This window comes from Apodemus sylvaticus, chromosome 23 (assembly GCF_947179515.1).
Source record: "Apodemus sylvaticus chromosome 23, mApoSyl1.1, whole genome shotgun sequence".
Lineage (NCBI taxonomy): Eukaryota > Metazoa > Chordata > Mammalia > Rodentia > Muridae > Apodemus > Apodemus sylvaticus.
This window is the reverse complement of record NC_067494.1, coordinates 57,267,345-57,288,962: the sequence shown is the minus strand read 5'-3', so window position 1 is coordinate 57,288,962 and position 21,618 is coordinate 57,267,345. Positions and strand designations below refer to the sequence as shown.

The 21,618-nt window shown below is 37.4% G+C and overlaps 1 protein-coding gene across 1 annotated transcript; it reads right to left on the bottom strand.

Moving 5' to 3' along the window:
• Positions 1-769: 769 nt before the first annotated feature.
• On the bottom strand, positions 770-19,026 carry LOC127673809 (vomeronasal type-2 receptor 116-like). Its single transcript, XM_052169561.1, has 6 exons — positions 18,830-19,026; positions 17,623-17,914; positions 16,516-17,325; positions 14,623-14,850; positions 3,433-3,556; positions 770-1,695 (listed from the first exon to the last, which is right to left on the bottom strand). The coding sequence occupies exons 1-6, from the start codon at positions 19,024-19,026 to the stop codon at positions 770-772; spliced, it is 2,577 nt and encodes an 858-aa protein (XP_052025521.1).
• Positions 19,027-21,618: the final 2,592 nt, after the last annotated feature.

Genomic DNA, 21,618 nt, shown 5'->3' with positions numbered 1-21,618 from the left:
AAACTATTTCAACAACCTGTGCTTTTCCTGACAATTTCATACGAATGTCTTGGATGATATTATTAGAATTGAGTTATCTGTAAAGTGTCTGAATATAAATCCAGACATCTCTACTCATATATGATCCTTTCTCTGTAGATTCCTGTAATTCTGACACCTTAGAAGAACACTGAAGAAGATCAGACTCCCAATGTAACATTTTTTGTATCATTCTTCTATATATTTTTAAATTTTAAGTAATTTAAATGTGTGCACATGAGTATATGTGTTTGAGTTTGTGTGTCTCATTATGTGCATAAATGGCTTCAGCATTCATGCAGCCAAAAAGAGAACATTTGGTTCTTCTTAGCTATTGTTACATCTGTTTGGTAACAGCAGTTGCTGGGTCTGAGTATTGAATCAGTTCCTCTACAAGAGCAGGGGATTATTATATCTGCAGAGATCAATCCATCTTTGGAAATATTCTAACAACCACTTGATAAAAATATTCCTCTCTCCTCTCTACTCCTAGAAAAATATTGCTCTCTCCTCTATATTCCTAGAAGAACTCCTATAACTCTTAGAATGGATCAGGATTCTATTATCTCTTTCTGTCAAAGAGGAAGATTGTTTTAGAACATGGTGGACGATTATTGAATCATTGGGAATATCAGTAGGCATGGTATTGTTAGACAATATCATTAGAGGAAACAATGAAAGTTATTCCAAAACCAGATATGTATGGCAATCCAACCCAATATTTGCTGATTATGAACCAAGTATACATTTTTCAGAATTTATGAAATGTAACATGTGAAGATGATTTCTCCCTGATCATTTCAAGAGAATTTCGATCTGGTCTAAACAATATTGTGTAACATTTGGGAACATAGATGCAACCCAGCATCCCTGCACTGGAGGCCAAAGTGGAGAAGATTTCCACAGTCACCATGACCTTGCCTTTGGTGCTATGGTAAACAGGGATGAAAGTGACCCAGACACTGCAGAACACCAGCATGCTGAATGTTATGGATTTGGCTTCATTAAAGGCACCAGGAAGGTTTCTGGCAAAGAAAGCCAGAGTGAAGCTTCCAAAGGCCAGAGTAGCCAAGTATCCCAAAACACAGTAAAAGGCATTGACTGAACCTTTATGGCAAACAATGATGATGTGGCCATGCTCAGACTGTGAATCAATATAAACAGAAGGAGGAGAAGCTCCCAGCCAGACTGCACATACAATAACTTGGATGAGAGTACAGACAGGAATGATGTAGTTAGATGCTCCTGAAATTAGAAAGTACTTCATCATTCTCTGTGAGGCTGTGATTTTGAATGCCAGAACTACAGTAATTGTTTTAGCCAAGACAGTGGAGAGAGAAACAGTGAATACAACTCCAAATGTGATTTGCTGTAGGATGCAGGTGGCTGAGTTTGGATGACCAATGAAGAGCAAGGGGCAGAGGAAACAAAAGATGAGTGAGATGAGCAAGATGTAGGTGAGAGTTCTGTTATTGGCCTTAACAATGGGAGTGCTGTGGTGCTTCACAAAGACCCCAAGAACCACAGTTGTGAATGCAGAGAAGCACAAGGAGATTAAGGAAAGTGCCATGCCCAAGGGTTCTTCATAGCTGAGAAATACAACAGCCTTAGGAATGCAGTGATTCTGTTCTGTGTTAGCATATTTGTCCTCTGGACACTGGACACAATAATCCACATCTAATGGAGAAATGAAGATATTGTTATTGCTGCTTTAGGAATTTTACTGATGGGATATTTCATTTAGGCATATAGAAGGAGTGTTGCAATATATGAGTTTGGTTGGTTAGAACACATTGAAAGCCACTGTTACATGAAATAATGTATTCCATTTTTAATGGTAATAATTATTATGGAAATGATGGTGACAAATGTTTTTTGTCTATTTTACTGTATTGTTTTTATCATTTATCATAGATGTGTATATTTATGAGTGTGTTTACATATAAAAGTAACCAAAGGTATCATTAACTTGAGAATTATTAGGTTTATACAGGGGAAGCATGAGAGTGAGACCTGAAATTTTTACAGATATAATATTTATGATTGTGACTGCAAAAATAATTTAAAATATCATTCCAAGTTTTGTTCTCTTGTAACTGTAATAATACCACATTCCTAGGCCTTTTCATAAAGAGGCAATAAGCCTATTGCTGAAGGTGAAAAGCACTGTAATTCCCACCATTTTGTGAGTAGGAAATCTGAATGCCATTGCACTGAATCATTGAATGAGTGTATTAAGGGATAATGTACTTCCAAGGTTAGAAATCTTTTACATGGAACAATGCATTTGTGGAGAGCCATTATTATTTTATTTGCTTTAGGGCTTAGGAGTTTAGCTTGCTTGTGAGCATAATATATTGCTTTTTGGAGAATACTTGAGTTTGGTTCACAGTGGCAATGTCATGTGTCTCCAAACAGCCTTCTTGAATTACTTATGTGTCTTTTTACTGTAGAACTGCATGAATATCACAAGTTAGTTACCTCCTACTATTTGATGGGTTCTGTGGATAAACCTATACTATCATACTCAGTGGGAAAGGATTTAGCTGCTAAGATATCTTACCAGCAACAAATGTCCTTTTAGGATATCACTTCAGTTGACACAAAAAGAACCAGAAAAGCTTCATGCCTGCCATTTGTATTTAGTTCATCGTAATTAAATAGATATTAGAGTAACATGAGCTATGCTAGTGTCAATGCCATTTGAAATCTGTGGTTAATTACTTTCAGAACAAAACAATATTAATATGTTCTATTGTGGAAAAATTTAAACAGGTACTATGTATAACAGTAATGGATAGAAGACCCCTCATATTTTCATATCATTTGTCTAGAGTGATCTCAGTCTTCTAAATTTCAAATAACATCAAACTTTTGAAAAAAGAATGTTCTGTGTTATGCAAAATATCCTGTAAAGGAAGAAAATACTCATTTGAATATCTTATAATTTTACAAGTGTTAATTGCCCTCTTCATTCATATTAGAGAGGCCTTGAATTTGTTTACCCATACTCACACACTGTATTTTGTCTTCCATGTGCAAGGTAAGCATAGACTTAGGTAAAATCATATACATCAAGGCAAAATAAATGCATACTTCAAAGATTCATGATCTACATATATTTTATAGAACATTAAATACTAGAAAAGGTCTTTGTAGAGTACATTAGTTCTCTTATCAAAACTAATTATTTAAGAGTATGCCATCTACAAAATTTTCAAGGAGTCAAAGATATAGGACAATTTCTACTTTTTTTTCTTAATAAGGACATTTAAATCATTGTATTCCTATAATGGCTAACTTAGGACAGAGATATATTTTATTTTTTAAACTTTCATTTTAACCTACTTCTGCATTCCAATATGGAAGCATGATAATCCATTTGAAGAACTCATTCAAGTAGGAAATACTCACTTGTCTCATTAGAAATTTCCTTTTCTGGGCAGGGTTTGCAATAAAAACAGCATTCTGCAATTCCATCCATCCAAAATTTTCTAAATCCAGGACCACAATTAGCACTGCACACAGAAGTTGGCATCTAATGAAAAGTAGACATATGCTGCTAACAAGAGATTTACTTATCCCTTCCATAATTATATTAGCATGTGTAGTTTTATATATACAAACAAAGTTAGCAGATTTTACCTAGTGCACTATATGATGACATATCAATATATGAAAAAAAACTGAGCAAAATTGAATTGTTTCCTAACTCCTTGAAATTCAAGAAGAAAATCTGCTAGCATCATGTGTGAAAACACTACAGAAGTTTCAAGGTGGTTCTTCTAGTTAATTCTTGCCAATTGCATAAAGGCACAGAGAATCATAATTGAGAAATTATCTCCATCAGACTAGTCTGTCATCATATATGTGAGGCATATAGTAAATTGTTAATTGAGGTAGGAGTGCTGAGCCTATTGGGAGCAGTGTTATCAGTATCCAGTGATATATTGCAGACCATGCATAACAAGCCAGTAAGCAGAGTTTCTTGACTATGTTTCAGTTGTATTATCCAGGTTCATGAGTTTTTTCCCTTGAGTGTAACCCATGAGTCAAATTGACCTTTTCCTGCTCAATTTGCTTATAGCTACTGTTTAATAGCAGCAACATTATAACAAATTAGGAGTAAAGCCCATACAAAACAGGGGAAATAATGCCTCAAATATAAGATAACCAAAATAACCTCAACAACATTAGGACAGCAAAACTTAGCAAACTAAGAGGAAGCATATACACAGCAACCTATGACCAGTCCTATTGCATTTGCTGTTAGCAGGTGCTGAGTTGCTGTGAGCAGGAAGATGGAGTCTCTCCTGAGGTAAAAAGACTACAGAGACTGCAAATGGTGTGAAAACCTGAGCATGATTTAGATTGCTTAAAGTTAATTCAAGTATTTCTGAAATTAAGAAAATGTTGGCTTTACAATGAATCTCGCATTGGGTATCTATATGCTGCATTGGAATTTTTCTAATATCTGCATGCTGAATTTGCATCCTTTGTTTTTGTTAGGTTTTGATTGCTATCACAGAGTCATCTCATGTTCTCCAGCAATATGGTTAACCAAAACTCTTCCTTTTTTTGTTTTGTTGAAAACAGGCATTCTTTTGCAGTAAATCTCAACTTCCTTTATAGATCAGGGCACAAGATTTTCCTTCTTTTACTGTATTTAGTTTTTATTATTCATTTTCACATTAACTAAGAATTTAAAGACTATTTTTAGGATGAGTTCTAAACATGCATTTCCTTGTCCATATTTGGCTCATTTCATTTAAGGCAGAGTATCCACTTCAGCCTGGGTTTGATTAGAGTCATTGTAAAAGTCTGACTGACCACAAATGCAGATAGATACTCCTGACTCATAATTCAAAAGATGTAGGTTAAAGACATGTATGTGCCACTACAAAATCTTGGTATCATTTCTGATTATAATGAGATTCTTTAATTCTTCTGTCCATGTAGTATTGTATCATAAACAGGTTTGGCATAGAAATCTTCAGTATTGCAACATATATTCTCCTAGATTGTCAGATTTTTGTTTATTTTTTTTAATTCTGAAATGATGGTAGACTCTGTTAAGAGCACTTTCTGTTTATTTTTTGCATAAAATATGGTTCTATCATTTAGTGTAATTATGTAATGTTTTACATGCAACTGATATTCATACGATGACCTATACTTGCATTCATGGAATGAAGTCCTTTGCATACAGGGACTGATATTTAATTGTATTGTTGGCATCTGTTGGTAGATGTTTAGTTAAGAATTATTTTAGGCATGTCCATAATGATCAACGAGTTAGAAATCAAATTACCTTTCTTCTGTTCTACTTCATTATGTTGCCCTTCTCACATTTTTACAGATGTGCTCTGGTCATGTATATAACGGAGTTTTTATACCCCTCCGGAGGCTAAAAATGATTGCCCATTCTTTTTGTTATTATTCATTTTATTTACTTACATTTTAAATATTATTCCCTGTCCTAGTCTACCCTCCAGGAACCCTGCTCCACATCCCCTTCCCCTTTCTCTCTAAGATAGTACTCCTCCATTTACCCTCCCACTACTGCCTCACCCTTCTAGCTCCTCCCTTCTCTGGGGCATCAAGCCTTCTCCCAATAGCCATATTGATGTGAATATCCTGTGCTGTTATCTTTAGACATGGTGCTGGTGAGGACATTACTAGTACCAAGGTCCATGTCTTGGCCTGCAGGCATATGACACCAGAGTATTTGCTAGTATCTGTGGTTTGTGTTCTTACCAATGCCTCTATAGATATATGTGGTTCCTGCTGTCACAATGTGTATGTGTATGCCAGAGATCCTGAAGCCAATGCAATCTTTATTGATGTCCATGACCTGTGATACTGCCTAAGGCCAGGAGGATACCTTAAGGCTGGGTTGTTACTTTAAGTCATGTTGTGCTCCATGGATTCTACTGTCACATGGAGCCATACTGAACTGAGTGGAACTTTACTGTCCCAAGAGACAAGGGGGATGTCAGGATCCATTCTGCTCTTGATCACTGTGTCTGGGTCTATGGTCCTACTGCCTCAGTGTCTATGTTGATTTTCATGGTACATGCTTTGACTGAAGACTTGAGAATTTTCACAATCTGGACTGCAGCCTGAAACTATGTTGATGTACATTGGCTGTGCTAAGTCAAAGGGCGTTGTCTGTGCCTGTAGCCCTACTGCATTTAGGCCACATATTTTTCTCTCAGATAACACTATAACCCATTATATTTGCCCTTTGTACTTTTAAAGTGCTAGGAAACTACTTTTGTAGTGATTTGAATGATTGTATAGGGAAGGAGGCATAGGAAAAGTTTATGTAACAACCCCTACTGCCATTCTCACCCATAGCCTTCCCCCATAATCTAAGAAAGAGAAGCAGCTTAAACAGGAAGCAAAAAAAAAAAAAAGAACTCTTAAAATATATGGCAAAAGATCTGATGTTAGATATCCACAACTGAGGGCTTCTGGAGGGACTTTGTGAGGGAACATCTAAGTTCTATTTATAGGGCAAGGACTGAGAGGTTTGCCATGCTCCACTGAGTACATACATAACAGAAAGTGAACTCTTTCATTTTAATTTTTTGAAGGGTATTGTTATGGAGAAGCAGAAATTGAAGAACTGTGATATTCTGAAAGAATAAATAAAAATATTATACTACAAATAAACCAAACTCACTGTCTGTGATACTTGATTAGAGAATATGACCACTAACACTCAATTATTACTAAAATTATTTGTTAATTATTGTTTGGTAGTTGCTATTTTGATGTTTGATTTATTTTTAGCAGTTTTTCTTTCAAGAATTCAAATGTTGTTTATATGCTATTTTGACCTCTTGTGCTCATTTTACTTTTATATATGATGGAGTTATTTTAAAGTCCGTTTTAGTGCTCATTTATCAGTCATGACTAATTGCAACTGTGTTCACCATGAAAATGTTTATTTATCCATTTATTATAAGGAATAAACTTACTGGATATTGTAACTTGAGCAGCAATTACATCTCTTAATTTTTGAAATACATAATTTTTATTCTTCCCATTTAAGAATGTAAATTGTGTGCTAAAATCCCTAAACCTAACAAAAAAGCTAAGCAAAAAAAGATGACACAAGGTGAACCCAATGTATTCCCGTGAAAAGGGGAACTAGAATCAACATCATGAGTGAATGGCATTTTGCACTGAAAGAGTCTGATGGGGAGGGAGTCCAGCAGAGGGAGAGAATCCCCATGACCATATTCGCAGCCTGCTGGGGCAGAAGAGCTTCACTAGGTACTGTATCACCCCGAGCTTTAGAACTCTGGCGGTGCAAACTGCCAGGGGTCTGCCTGCTCTCAGCATCTGAGCACATAGGAGGTTCATCTGCCAGACCTCCAGGCATGGGGCCTGTGTCCTGCCTGGAGACCAGCAGAGGGAGAGAATCCCCACGGCCATATTCACTGCTTGCCAGAGCAGAAGAGCATAGGTACTGTATCACCCTGAGCTTTAGATCTCTGGGGGTGCAAACTGCCAGGGGTCTACCTGCACCCAAGAACTGAGCACATCACATCAGAACTCTGCCTCCAGCCAGTCAGTTACTAGAGACTCTCGGCCATCTTGGATCTCAGGCACCAGATAAATCAGACAGACTGAGGTACGCAAATATAACCCGAGGCCAACATCGCTGGAGGGTCGAAGCTCAACAGGTGTTGGCCTGCACCCAGGCCCTGGGCTGTTCAGGGAGCCATTGGTGTGCCAACCTGGCCAGGAGGTTGTTTGCCCGGCCTGGCACGCATGCCTCCATTTTGACTATGGGACGCCAGAGAGCTCTAGCAGGCAAAGTCAGCTAAGAGTCATAGCCCAAGGACAACATAGCTGGGGTCTAAGCCAGACAGGCCTTGGATTGCCCCCAGGCCCTGGGCTGCTCAGTGGGCCATCTGTGTGCCAACCCAGCCAGGAAGTTGTTAGCCTAGCAGACTCTCCCTGCACTTTCAGGGCGCGTGCACACCGCCATCCTAGCCACCTGACAGAACCAATTAACAGTAATAGCCTGAGGGGAACTTTGCTCGGACCTTAGCTTGCCAGGCTTTTGCCTAGACTCAGGGCCTCAGCAGCTAGGCTAGCCTTGTGCGCACCAACCCGGTTTGGAGATCGGCTGCCCAGCAGAGTGACCAGCACTCAGAAAATGTCCCGCAGCATACACCCTCAGCACTGCCTGAAGGAGCAAACAGGCACCGACTGGTTCACACAGACAATCTGGGGCAAAAAAAGCCACATGGTCATTTCATTGGATGCTGAAAAAGCATTTGACAAAATTCACCATCCTTTCATGCTTAAAGTCTTGGAAAGAACAGGAATTCAAGGCCCATACCTAAACATAGTAAAAGCAATATACAGCAAACCAGTAGCAAGCATCAAACTAAACGGAGAGAAACTTGAAGCAATCCCACTAAAATCAGGGACTAGACAGGACTGCCCCCTTTCACCTTATCTTTTCAATATTGTACTTGAGGTACTAGCTTGGGCAATTAGACAACATGAGGAGGTCAAAGAGATACAAATTGGAAAGGAAGAAATCAAACTATCATTATTTGCAGATGATATGATAGTCTGCCTAAGTGACCCAAAGAACTACACTAGAGAACTCATACAGCTGATAAACAACTTCAGCAAAGTGGCAGGTTATAAAATAAACTCAAGCAAATCAGTAGCCTTCCTATACTCAAAGGATAAGCAGGCTGAGAAAGAAATTAGGGAAATGACACCCTTCAAAATTGCCACAAACAGTATAAAGTAACTTGGGGTGACTCTTCCAAAATATGTGAAAGATCTGTATGACAAGAACTTCAAGACTCTGAAGAAGGAAATAGAAAAAGCCCTCAAAATATGGAAAAACCTCCAAAGATCATGTATTGGTAGGATTAATATAGTAAAAATGGCCATTTTGCTAAAAGCAATATACAGATTCAACGCAATACCCATCAAAACCCCAACTCAATTCTTCATAGAGTTAGAAAGAGCAATTCTCAAATTCATCTGGAATAACAAAATACCCAGGATAGCTAAAACTATTCTCAACAACAAAAGAAATTCTGGGGGAATCAGTATTCCTGACCTCAAGCAATACTACAGAGAAATAGTGTTAAAAACTGCATGGTATTGGTACAGTGACAGGCAGGCAGATCAATGGAACAGGATTGAAGATCCAGAAATAAACCCACACACCTATGGCCACTTGATCCTTGATAAAGGGGTTGAAAACATCCAATGGAAAAAAGATAGCCTTTTCAACAAATGGTGCTGGTTCAACTAGAGGTCAGCATGCAGAAGAATGCGAATTGATCCATCCTTGTCTCCTTGTACTAAGCTCCACTCCAAATGGATCAAGGACCTCCACATAAAGCCAGACACTCTGAAGCTAATAGAAAAGAAACTGGGGAAAGCCCTTGAGGACATTGGTACAGGGGGAAAGTTCCTGAACAGAAAACCAATAGCCTATGCTCTAAGATCAAGAATTGACAAATGGGACCTCATAAAATTACAAAGTTTCTGTAAAGCAAAGGACACCATCAACAGGACAAATCGGCAACCAACAAATTGGGAAAAGATCTTCACCAACCCTACATCAGATAGAGGGCTAATATCCAATATATACAAAGATCTCAAGATGTTGGACCCCAGAAAACCAAATAACCCTATTAAAAATGGGGTACAGAGTTAAACAAAGAATTTTCACCTGAAGAACTTCGGATGGCGGAGAAACATCTTTAAAAATGCTCAACTTCACTAGTCATCAGGGAAATGCAAATCAAAACAACCCTGAGATTTCACTTTACACCAGTCAGAATGGCTAAGATTAAAAACTCAGGAGACAATAGGTGTTGGCGAGGATGTGGAGAAAGAGGAACACTCCTCCACTGCTGGTGGGGTTGCAAATTGGTACAACCACACTGGAAATCAGTCTGGCAGTTCCTCAGAAAACTGGGCATATCACTTCCAAAAGATCCTACTATACCACTCCTGGGCATATACCCAGAGGATTCCCCAGCATGTAATAAGGATATATTTTCCACTGTGTTCATAGCAGCCCTATTGATAATAGCCAGAATCTGGAAAGAACCCAGGTATCCCTCAACCGAAGAATAGATACAAAAAAATATGGCATATATATACACAGTAGAGTACTAGTCAGCCATTAGAAACAATGAATTCATGAAATTCTTAGGCAAATGGATGGAGCTGGAGAACATCATACTAAGTGAGGTAACCCAGTCTCAAAAGATCAATCATGGTATGCACTCACTAATAAGTGGATATTAGCCTAGAAACTCTGAATACCCAGGACATAATCCACACATCAAATGAGGTACAAGAAGAACAGAGGAGTGGCCCCTGGTTCTGGAAAGACCCAGTGTAGCAATATAAGGCAAAACCAGAACAGGGAAGTGGGAAGGGGTGGGTGGGAGAACAGGGGGAGGGAAGGGGGCTTATGTGACTTTTGGGGAGTGGGGGGCCAGAAGGGGGGGAAATTATTTGAAATGTAAATAAAAGTATATCGAATAAAAAAAGAGTCGGATGGGGAAGCAAAGAGAAGGGAATGAAAGGGTAAGCATAGAGTAAAGAATATTTGCTGAGACTTTTAATATGGGGGTGACATGTGTGAATCATGTTACAAAGCTATGGCAATAGAAATTCTTTGACTTTTTCTAATTCTCCTAGCAAAGGGAGATAGGGAGCCTGTAATGTCCATTTCCAAGAACCAATCAAATTTTCAAGGGTAGGGACTGAGCAAACATGACATCCACAAAACCTATGACATACACTTTATCCTGCCTAAGGCTGTGTGGGAGCAAAGAAAGAGCAGAGAATGATAGGATAGATAACCAATGATTGGTCCAGCTTGAGAGGCATCCCATGAGAGAAAGCTTACCACTGATGCTGGCAAAAATATTCTGTTATAGTTGAAGGCAAGAGTCTAACATACCCATGATGAGAGAGGCATCACCCCGGAATTGAAGAAAGCAGATGAGCAGATCAACACCCAAACAATAGGTTGAGCTTGGGGAATCCTGAACAAGAGGGGAAAGGGGAAAGAAGGATTGTGGGAGTAAGAGAGGTCCAGGAAACCACAAGAAAACCTACATAATCAACTAATCTGCCATAAGAGCTCACAGAGACTGAACCTACTTCCACAAATAATGCACAAGGCTGACCTAGGCACTCTAAACATTTTAAACCATTGTGCAGCTTGGTCTTTAGGTAGATTTTCTAAGAGCAGTACCAGGGTCCATATCTTACTTTGTTGCCTTTTTTGAGATACTTTACCCCTACTGAGCTGCTTCCTTGTCCCCAGTAAGAGAACATGCCTAATTGTTGTACAACATGATATGCCAAAGCATGTTGCTATGGGGTGGGCGCTTCCCTTTTCTGAAGAATAAAGGAGTAGTGGATGTGAGGGAGGGGAAGGATAGGAGAAGGAATAGGAGTATAAGAGGGTGTGTAATATGCAAAGTTAATGAATGAATGAGCAAGATACATTTAAAAATGGTTGAAGCTCTTGGAACCTGCTCTTGACAAGAGAGAGACTTTCTATAACTGGGCGTTCTCTCCTGCAGCTTTCATATCTGTTCCTTGTTCCACAATAAATTTTAAGTAAAATTTGTCAAGGACTATTTAATTTCAAAAGCTCAGTATTTGCTATTTCAAAGTTGCTATTTATATCCTTCTACTAGTCAGATGTCTACTTTTCCCACATTATTTTGGATACGTGCAGTTGCAATATAATGGATATACAGTTGATACTTAGAATGGCTTTTTCTTTGTCTTGTTCTCATTGGTTTTAAATTTGATCTTTTAATCATATTTCCTTATTCACCTATGAGTTTCATTTTTCTAGTTATTCTATCTTTGTTATACTCTGAATTTTATACCTTTTTTTTTTCAGAAAAAAAAGGAAGTGTTTTATTCTCAAGTGTCTAAGGAATTACAAACAAGGGTATTTTGTTTAAAAAGGGAAGAGGGCAACACTGGTATCCCGAGGAGGAGGTTAGAGTGTGGGACCAGGCCATTCTAGGCCTCTATCAGCCTGAGACCAACTCTGCCTGGGCCAGAGGGATGGCTGTTGACAGAGGGAAGGACTTGGGAAAAGCTGGGGAAGTAGGAGACTCCTCCAGACTGCCACTAAACACTAGAGGGCAGTAGACAAAGACAAGTCAGTCAGTCAGTCAGACAAGACACACAGAAAATAAAAAATAAAACCATGAAACCCAGTCTTGGGCCTGTGCTGACCCTGGCCCCAGTCATGTGATCTAAGTCCACAAAAGGTTACCCATGCTGTGGCTAGCCTCAGAACGGTAAGGGTGGGGCTGGGCTTGCTACTCTATCTGTACTTCATTCTACCTCCTCAACACAGGAGATAAGGAGAGAGGGTGCCCTGTCCCAGGCAGAAAAGATGACTTCTATTACAATTTAAACGTGTGGCATTGTGTGAATAGGACTAAGACGAGTCAATAGGATAGTTAAGAGCCACAGTGTTACCTAAGCCTACCTTTGCATCAGCTACATCTAGCAAGGTTTTTCAACATTAGTGCTGGGTTTTGTGGTTGTAAATTGTTTTGTTTTGTTATATTGTTCTCTTGTACATATGAATTGCATGCAGCACCAACCAAAAGGAAACATACCCCACTCTGTCCCAGCCATTGCAGGACAATGGGATAGACACCTGACCCAGGCCAGGCCGGAGTAGGGTTGGAGCTGGCCAGCTCTAGATGAGCTAAGCGATGCTCAGGGGCATAATGGGAATAAGTCACTTCACATACCAATCTCCTGGCCTCCCCTGCATTCAAGCCAGTCCTTCTTGTCCCCAATGCGCATGCTTGGTTCTCCATATCTTCTTCCTTCACTCTTAATCTCTGACTTCTCAGAACCCTTCCTGCCCTTGGCATCCTTCCTGTCACTGATTGCCAGCAGTTCCTTCCCTGCTCCCTGCTACTCTCTAATTCGCCCCAGTACACATTCCCTGAAGGCCATTTGTGAGACTTTTCACTGAGATATTCATTTGGTTTACTCTGTTTTTCCTTTATATATAATAGTTTGAAATTCTTTCATTAATTTATAATTTACTGGAATCCCTTTGTCATATCTCAGTATCTCAGTGATTAAAGATTTAGCAGTTTCATTGTATTCAGTCAGAGGTGATCATTGCCTTCTTTGAATTTTTTTAACCAATCTTATAATCATTCTTTGATTCCTGTTTAGTATATCATTGAACATTCTTTCATTTAAATCTATGATTCCAATGTTTGGAATATTTCCTTAATGTCTTCACAGTTTTATTTATTAGATTCCACACTGAGATTAGAATATATATAAGTCGAACACACTTTGTGTTCTATATTCTATAGAATCTATATTCTTCCAGGGAATGTGTTTATAAGGCTCATGTGAGGTCTGGTTAGAACACATGTGAAATTTCAATGCTATCCTCTAAATAGTACCCATTCTATAACTTCATTTTCAGCTCTTTTGTTCTTTTCCCAAAGAATGTCATTCTTAATCACATTGAGGAAGAACAGTAACTTTAAATTTCATACTAGCAGAGCAACATGAGATATTACTTCAAATGAAACTGGGCAGTTTGAATATGACACACTAAAACTAATCACATCAGATTTCATACCTATGTTATACCAAGCATGCATATGAGATATTTAATTTTCAATTTTTCTCAAAAGCAGATTTTTATTACTACCAATTTGTCCTCATATAGAGAATGCAACTTGTACAAACTTCTTAATTTGAATGAGTTATGCAAGAATCAATGGGGCCAGACAAGTTTCCTTTAGAGAGCATTATCTTTTAACAGTTAGGATTCAGGACTGGAGACATGGCTAAATTCTCAAGAACAACTGTTACTCAGGAGGAGGACCCACGTTTAATTTCCAGCACCCGCTGAGTGGCATGAAGCTATTGCAAATGCTCTGAGGTTCAAAGAACTCTTCAGCTATCCATATATACTACACATGCAGGAATTGCATAGATATACATGCAGACAAAACACCCATTCCAACAGAAAAAGAAACAGAAAAAGACAAGGTATAGTTCATAAGGTATCTAAATTTGTCATAAAATGTTAATGTATGGTTAGCTAGAGGTATAAGAAAATTAGGACTAGTTTTTAAACAGGCTTAAAAATTACGTAATAAAAATTGGTGACTTGGTTATGAAGAATTTACTCTGTCTTTACAAAGAAACAGGGTCTTTAAACACCCTTTGAAAGGGTTTATCATAAGATTGGACTTCACTCAATAATAGTAATAATTGGACTAATAGACTATTGCTAACTATACTGGAAAAAATATAAAATTATTTTCTAAAACAGTTTATTTAGTATTAAAGGAATGATACAGGTTCTGATATGATACAAATATTCATTTTGGGAATCCTCAATGAATTACTAAAATGTTACATAAAACATGAAAAAATAAACATAGTATAGGATGCTACAGATTAGTCTCACACGTGGCAATCAATTTCATTTCACTAGTTTCAAGGAATGTTAGATGCGCACACTTGACAGTGCAATTTAAATTAGTATGATTAGGCTGAACCCACCTGTGTACTTCCTTTTGCCCACTCTATCATATCTTCAGATAAATGTACCTGTTGACCATTTGGAAAATAGGGACTAAACATTCCTATTTTAACTTTAAGTCCAAGGCCCTGTGGGAAATTCCAAATGTAAAAAATGTCATACTCTTCTTGCAATTTGTCTCTTCGGTTCATATACACTCTGTCCCCAACAGGATTAGTGAAGTGGGTCTTTCTCAGAGAGGAATACAGCTGAAAGACAGGCAGCATAATATATAGTATAGTCTCTTCCTTAAAGTAAGAAAATATGTTCTTATATTATCTTAAAGGTAACTTTATTGACAATATGCAGGTGAAATTTTCAGTTAAAGTCAAGGGATATTCAAAATTATAATGTTGCTGTTATTTTAGTTCTCTAAGAGATTACCAACCAAGCACAAACATACATGTAGACAGCAAAGTATTTGCAATATGAATCATACAGACACACGAAAAAGAGAGATTTGCATCCATGTAGAGATACACACATAGCACAAACACACAATTATTTGCACAAACATACATATACATGTCCAAACACACACATAAAATTAGATACACATAGAGACATAATATGCATCAAAAATATCAAACAGACCCAGATACACACAAAATACATACTCAGTCATACACACAAAAAGACATGCACTGAGGAATATTCATAGGCTCACATAGACATGTACTGACACCCACATAGAGTGACACTGACACACAGAAAAAATTTACAATCTCATACATAGACAGAGAAAAAATGAAAGAACATACACAAAACACACAAAACACAGGCACATGCAGACACATGTATTGATAATTATACATTGTAATATATATATTGACAAAATGTACCATACAGAAATAGGCAGATTGGCAAAAGTGTCTATAAATAACCCATTTCTCTCTCTCTCTCTCTCTCTCTCTCTCTCTCTCTCTCTCTCTCTCTCTCTCTCTCTCTCTCTCTTTCTCTTTCTTTCTCTCTTTCATCGAATCTATATCTATATCTAAGCTAAATCTATCATCTATATCTAGTTATAGACACAGATATAGATATACACACAGATATGCAGAAACAAAAACATAAAAATATGCAGTGAGAAATATATATTCACACACATGAACACACATGAATATGATGAACTGAATTCTAACACGATTTTCTGTATTAATACTCTCAGAGTGCCAGGTGGTGGTGGTGCATACCTGTAATCCCAGCACTCTGGGAGGCAGAGGGGGGGTGGATTATAATGTGCTTGAGAATTAATGAACAATGACAAGTCATTGAGTGGACTCATGAGGATGGGCTCAGTATGTTTTCTGTATTAGAACGTGTATGATGATATTTAGGTAATTTGTAACAAAATTGAAGGTTTACATGGACAGATTATTCCTTCTACTCTATAGAGTTCTATACTAATATCAAGACTTACTTGCTCATTAAAAATTCTTTGTATTTTGGAAAATATTTTCTAGCACCCTTGGTTTGGGTATCTAATAGTCTCTCTCTCTCTCTCTCTCTCTCTCTCTCTCTCTCTCTCTCTCTCTCTCTCTCTCTCTCTCTCTCTTTGGTCTGGCATGATTTTTTTAATTTTTCCTTTTTTTCTATTTTTTTAAATTTATTGATATATTTATTTACATTTCAAATGATTTCCCCTTTCCTGGACCCCCACTCCCCGAAAGTCCCATCAGTCCCCTTCCCTCCCCCTGTTTTCCAACCCAACCCTTCCCACTTCCCTGTTCTGATTTTGCTCTATACTGCTTCACTGAGTCTTTTCAGAACAAGGGGCCACTCCTCCGTTCTTCTTGTACCTCATTTGATGTGTGGAGTCTCTTAAAACTATAACATTGATAACACTAAACATCATCTAACAGTAGAAATATTACCTTCTTGCAGCTATAATTGTGTTCTTTCCCATTGCCCTTGGGCAGATTATCAAACTTTTGAAAAGTCTCATGGAGTGCATGGGCAAAAGAATACACAGCATTGTATATGTCATAACTCCTTTCAATAAAGGCCATGTCAAAAGTATGTACCATTAACCATTCCAATGAGTGATTGGATGAACAGTTCTTCAGTGTCTTACATTTAGAGGCTGAGGTTTCACAGTTAAAGTGCATCCATTCCAGCTTTATCAGATCCTCATCTGAGTATTTGAAAGAGTTCAATGTCTGGATAAAAATTTTAAAACCAGAAATCTCACTACGGTGGTGTCCAAAAGCAAAGGTCCCATATTCATTACCAAACGTAAAGTCTTTCTTACTAGGACTGACATCCCACTGTGAGGTGGTGACCCATATTCTTTGTATACCTAGAGACTCCCACATTCTGAAGCTCACAGCTAAAGTACTGTCTGTGTCACCATAAATGACAACAACATTTGTAGATGATGTCATGATTTGGTTGTAATACACTTCAGCTCTTGACATGTATAAATTCATGTTGACTGGAATCATGTTGACAAAGGCAAAGCAGACTGTATTTTTTTCCATCTCTTTTCTCAAATAGGAGAGAAATTGGATACCTTGATCATTGTCTAAGATGGCCAACCCTATCCAGTTCCAATTGAAATGAATAATGAAGGATACCAGGGCAAGTCCTAGAGATGTATGGTCAGAAGCCATCTGATATAGATGGGGAAATTTTTCATGATCACTCAAGATAGGATGAAAGGGTCCAGAAGTAAGATGAAGGAACTAGAACACAGGACACAGCATGAGGTATAATGAATTCTTAGAACTTGTAAACTTATTCTCTGCACAATTCTAGAAATCTTAGCTAAGTATTATTTTCTCCTTCATCTATATTTCACAAGAGGAAATGTGGAAGCCTCATCAAGTCTGTGAATTACTTGAACTACATAGATTTGCCCTGTCATACTAAGGTCATGCTGGCAACAACAGATTTCATGATTGAATTGCCACCCAGCCTCAACACACACACACACACACACACACACACACACACACAAACACAAACACATGAAAACTTACCTGGTCAAGCACGAAGTTGTTTAGGATTGTATGAAGTGTCACAGTTGTTGTCCAATTCAGTATTGTAAGCGCCACTGCACACTTGGTGAATTCTTTACAGATAAAATTAGGGAGAATATCATGATGTTGTAAACTCAAAGGAATGAGACTGCTAAATTCGGACTCTGAATAACAATTGTATTCTGAGAATTCAAATAATAGAGACATATTTGGCAAAAGATCAGGATTCCTGTTGATTTCATCTATGGAAAAAGCCAAAGCCAGCGCATGCTTGCGGTTTTCGGTATGTGTTCTGTAAAAGGTTACAGGGTTTGTAATTGATAGCAATTTACAGATACCATTTGCAGTCAATAAAAGGACAATCCTGTACTGGATTGCATTGTCCCTACCCCATAAAGATTGAAATTATCTGTGTAATGTGGTTGAGATGACAAAAGAAGCTGGAAGTTCATTATACCTTGAAATGTTCATGAAAGGTTGTCTCTCATAAATGAGATGTTATCAGTTTTAGTAATAACATCATTTTGCAGAAAACACAAACATATGCCTTGGAGTCTGTACATTGCTTCCATATTCTAAAGAGAGAGTAAAAACTGGACTTTGTACATAATTAAAGCCAGTGAATTTGTACAGATCAAAATATAAATTTCACAGTGGACAGATATTGTAGCTCAATTTTTGATGTAGCATTAGTACATAAATGGGGACTACATGAAGGAAATTTAAGAAATTAACTGAATGTCTTTATAAAATCTCTGCACTGCTAGGTGTGTCTCTAATATTAATGGCCCCAGCACATGCACTCGAAACTGCACTGTGGTGGAAGGACCATCCACAGGCTCTCTGGCCCTTTGACTAAACACCTAGCATAACGTCATAGAAAATTTATGGATATTCTTTTGATAAGATACCATTGGCAACAGTGAAATGGAAACTGTCTAGGAGAGGAATTTTTGTGGCAGATAAAGGTCCAGATTTGTTTTATTGCTAAGTTTTTATCCTAGTAAGTTTGAGGCTGATGGAAAAAATACTGTGTCAATTTAACATGGTAATATAGCATTAAGTCTCTAATAATATTTGGAGTTCTTTCTTGTTTTGCAGGCTGAAGACACAGTAAAAAGACTCAAAGCTTTGCTTTCCTCCTCATCCTCAGTAGTCTTGGGAACCATTCATGATGACTTTACATGGAAAACACAAAAGCACTTACTGTATATCCATAATATGACTGAAATACTCTCTCTCCACATGCCGTTGTACTTCCTGAATCACGAAGACACATTCTCTTTTCAGGTTTTTATCCTTGTCTTCATTTTGCTTCATTCTCCAAAAGCATCTGGGATAAATAAAATCAGCCACAAGAAGTGGAATGTTCAGAAGCAAGAAGAATAAAATCAAGATGAACATATTTTTCGTGTTCTGAGTCGGGCAGTACTGATTGTGAAGTGCCAAACAGATGAGCCAATCAAACAAGTACCAATATATCCCCATGTACTATTATCACTGTGTCCCGGGGAGACGCTACACCTGCCTTCTTGTTTCCTTTTCTGCATGTGTTTCCTCACCCCTGGAGCAATCATTGATGCTCTCTCCTGAGGAGCTTCATCTGATGTCCACTGTGTATGTGATAAATTTGTGTGATAAATACAGATAAGGATGATGTAGCTTGATGACTGACATCACACATGTTTATGGAAATTAAGGTCCCTGGAAAGACTCCACTTTGTGAAAATTTGGTCCCAGGACTGCTTCAAAATATGTTTATGTGAACATCTTAAATAAAAACAATGTATTTTGTTAGTTGATCTACCGTGAGACATACATTAATGGTTCAGGAAGGACTCACAAAATCTGAGGTCATGGTTACACACTGGCTTTGTGTCACAAATCCCCAGAGAGGATAAATCAGCCTCATATTTAGAGAATTTGATATCCACCAAGAATGCAGTATGGACAATGCTATACCAGTGACAAGTACAAAATATCTAAACAAAATCTGCCCTAATATTGTCTTGAAAATTAAAAATTATGTACAATCTAGAAATGTCCTGAATCCTGCTGTATCCAAAAGTATCCAGATCATCACAGAATCACATTTTCCTTACATTTTTTATTTTTATTAAACTCATTATCTTAGTTTTACATACATTTAGAATATTACACTGTATAGCTATAATTCTATTTTTCCAATATATAGCATGTTGATATAAATTTGTTTAATTGACCTGCTCTAGTTCTCTAGCTTTTTAAATATTCATCAAGTTTCAGAGAATGCTTGATCTGTGTGCACATTTCAAAACTTCATAAGACCTAGCACTCATATTCCCAATGGATATTAATACGAAACTAAGCTGAATATTTATTTGAGTTCTAAAACATGATCTTCAAATATGACCCTCAATTCTCACAGATCAATACCTTGTTTAGACCTTTTTCTTCTAGTTCATGTTTGATTTCTACATTGATTTTGCTAATTTTACATTCCAGTAGTTGTTGTGAGGAAGTCTTACAATTAGTATCTTAGAAGCAAATGGTAAAAAAAAAAAAAGCAAATGGTAAGTGGTAGGTGAACTTATGTTTAATGAGTAAAATATTTGTATATAATTTTCCTTGTTATGTCTTCTTGATAGTATTTTAGAACCTGCACAGCCAGTGGTAGAGTTTATTGATAATTGTGATATGGTGAATCTCTGTAGAAATGGAATGCAGGTAAGGCAACATGAATATAGGCAGTTCTTGCTGTGTGTTGTGGTATGTCATATCTAGCATTTAGATATGACAGATAGGGTTTGTTTCTTTTCTAAATTTTGTTGAAATGTTGAAACATCAACACTTTCCATGTGCATCTCTAGAACCTCTGTCCTCTGAGGCTAAACTATGCATATAGAGAGATATGAGATGAAGAACTTTTTTTCCATCAGAGAGCAAAGTAGTCTCCAAACTGGCTTCACAGGCTACCCTATCCCTATATCCTTTCAATTCTCAAAAATACCTCTCCTACTTACTCCATGTATAAATGTACACACACACACACGCATGTGTGTGCGTGCATGTGTGTGCGCGTGTGTGTGCGCGCGTGTGTGTGTTGACTTTCTTATATGGAACATGCTTTGCCTTTTGTGATAAAGCCTACCTGATAATATTATTTGATACTTTGATTTGTTTTTTGATTCATTTTGTAATAATTTTATTGTGTTTTTGTACCAAGGTTCATAAGAAAAATTATTCTATAAATCTCCTCCTTGGTTAGTTCATTGTGGGGCTTAGTAATTATGGTAAGTGTAGCTTCATAATCTGAATTGAACAATATTTCTTCTGTTTCTCTTGTTTGGGATAATATCAGATTAATGGCATTATATCTTGAATTGTCTCAAAGAGTTCTGTCTTAAAAGTATTTATGTCTCACTTTTTGGGGGATGAGTTGGGAGAATTTTAGTGAATTCTTCTATTTCACGGTTGGTTAGAGTTCTGTGTAAATTGTTATTCTGACTTTCTTTAACTCTAGAAAGTGGTAGGCATTGAGAAAAATACCCATATATTTCAGATTTATATTATGGGGACAATAAGGTTTTAAAGTAAGTCTTTATGATTATCTAGATTTTTCTCTGCTTCTATTATTAAACTCCCTCTTAATTTCTCTCCACTTTTCATTGATTTGGAATACTTCTTGATCCTGCTGATATTTTGTCTTTAATTGACACTCTTTGTATTAGTCACTTTGTTTTTATTTTAATGATTTAATCCTACAATTACATTATGACTTTCTGTCTACTCCCCCTTGGTGTGATTACTTATTATTCTAGAGGCTTAATGTGTGCTGTTGATTAAATACTGTGAAATCATCTCATATTTTTATGTGCTATGACCTTTCCCCAACTCCCTTTTCTTGTTTAATGAAAAGGGATTTCTTTGTGTAGCCTCGGCTTTTCTGGAACTAGTTCTGTAGACAAGGGTAGCCCCAAAATTACACACAGCCTCCTGTGTCCACTTACCACATAC

What these genes read in the sequence shown, in the direction of transcription:
- LOC127673809 (XM_052169561.1), bottom strand. Translation starts at nt 19,026, where the DNA reads ATGTTCATCTTGATTTTATTCTTCTTGCTTCTGAACATTCCACTTCTT. An exon ending in ACAATTATAGCTGCAAGAAG is followed by an intron (nt 14,851 to 16,515) that starts GTAATATTTCTA and finishes CCTGTCTTTCAG; the next exon opens with CTGTATTCCTCTCTGAGAAA. An exon ending in GGAAATTTCTAATGAGACAA is followed by an intron (nt 1,696 to 3,432) that starts GTGAGTATTTCC and finishes TTTCTCCATTAG; the next exon opens with ATGTGGATTATTGTGTCCAG.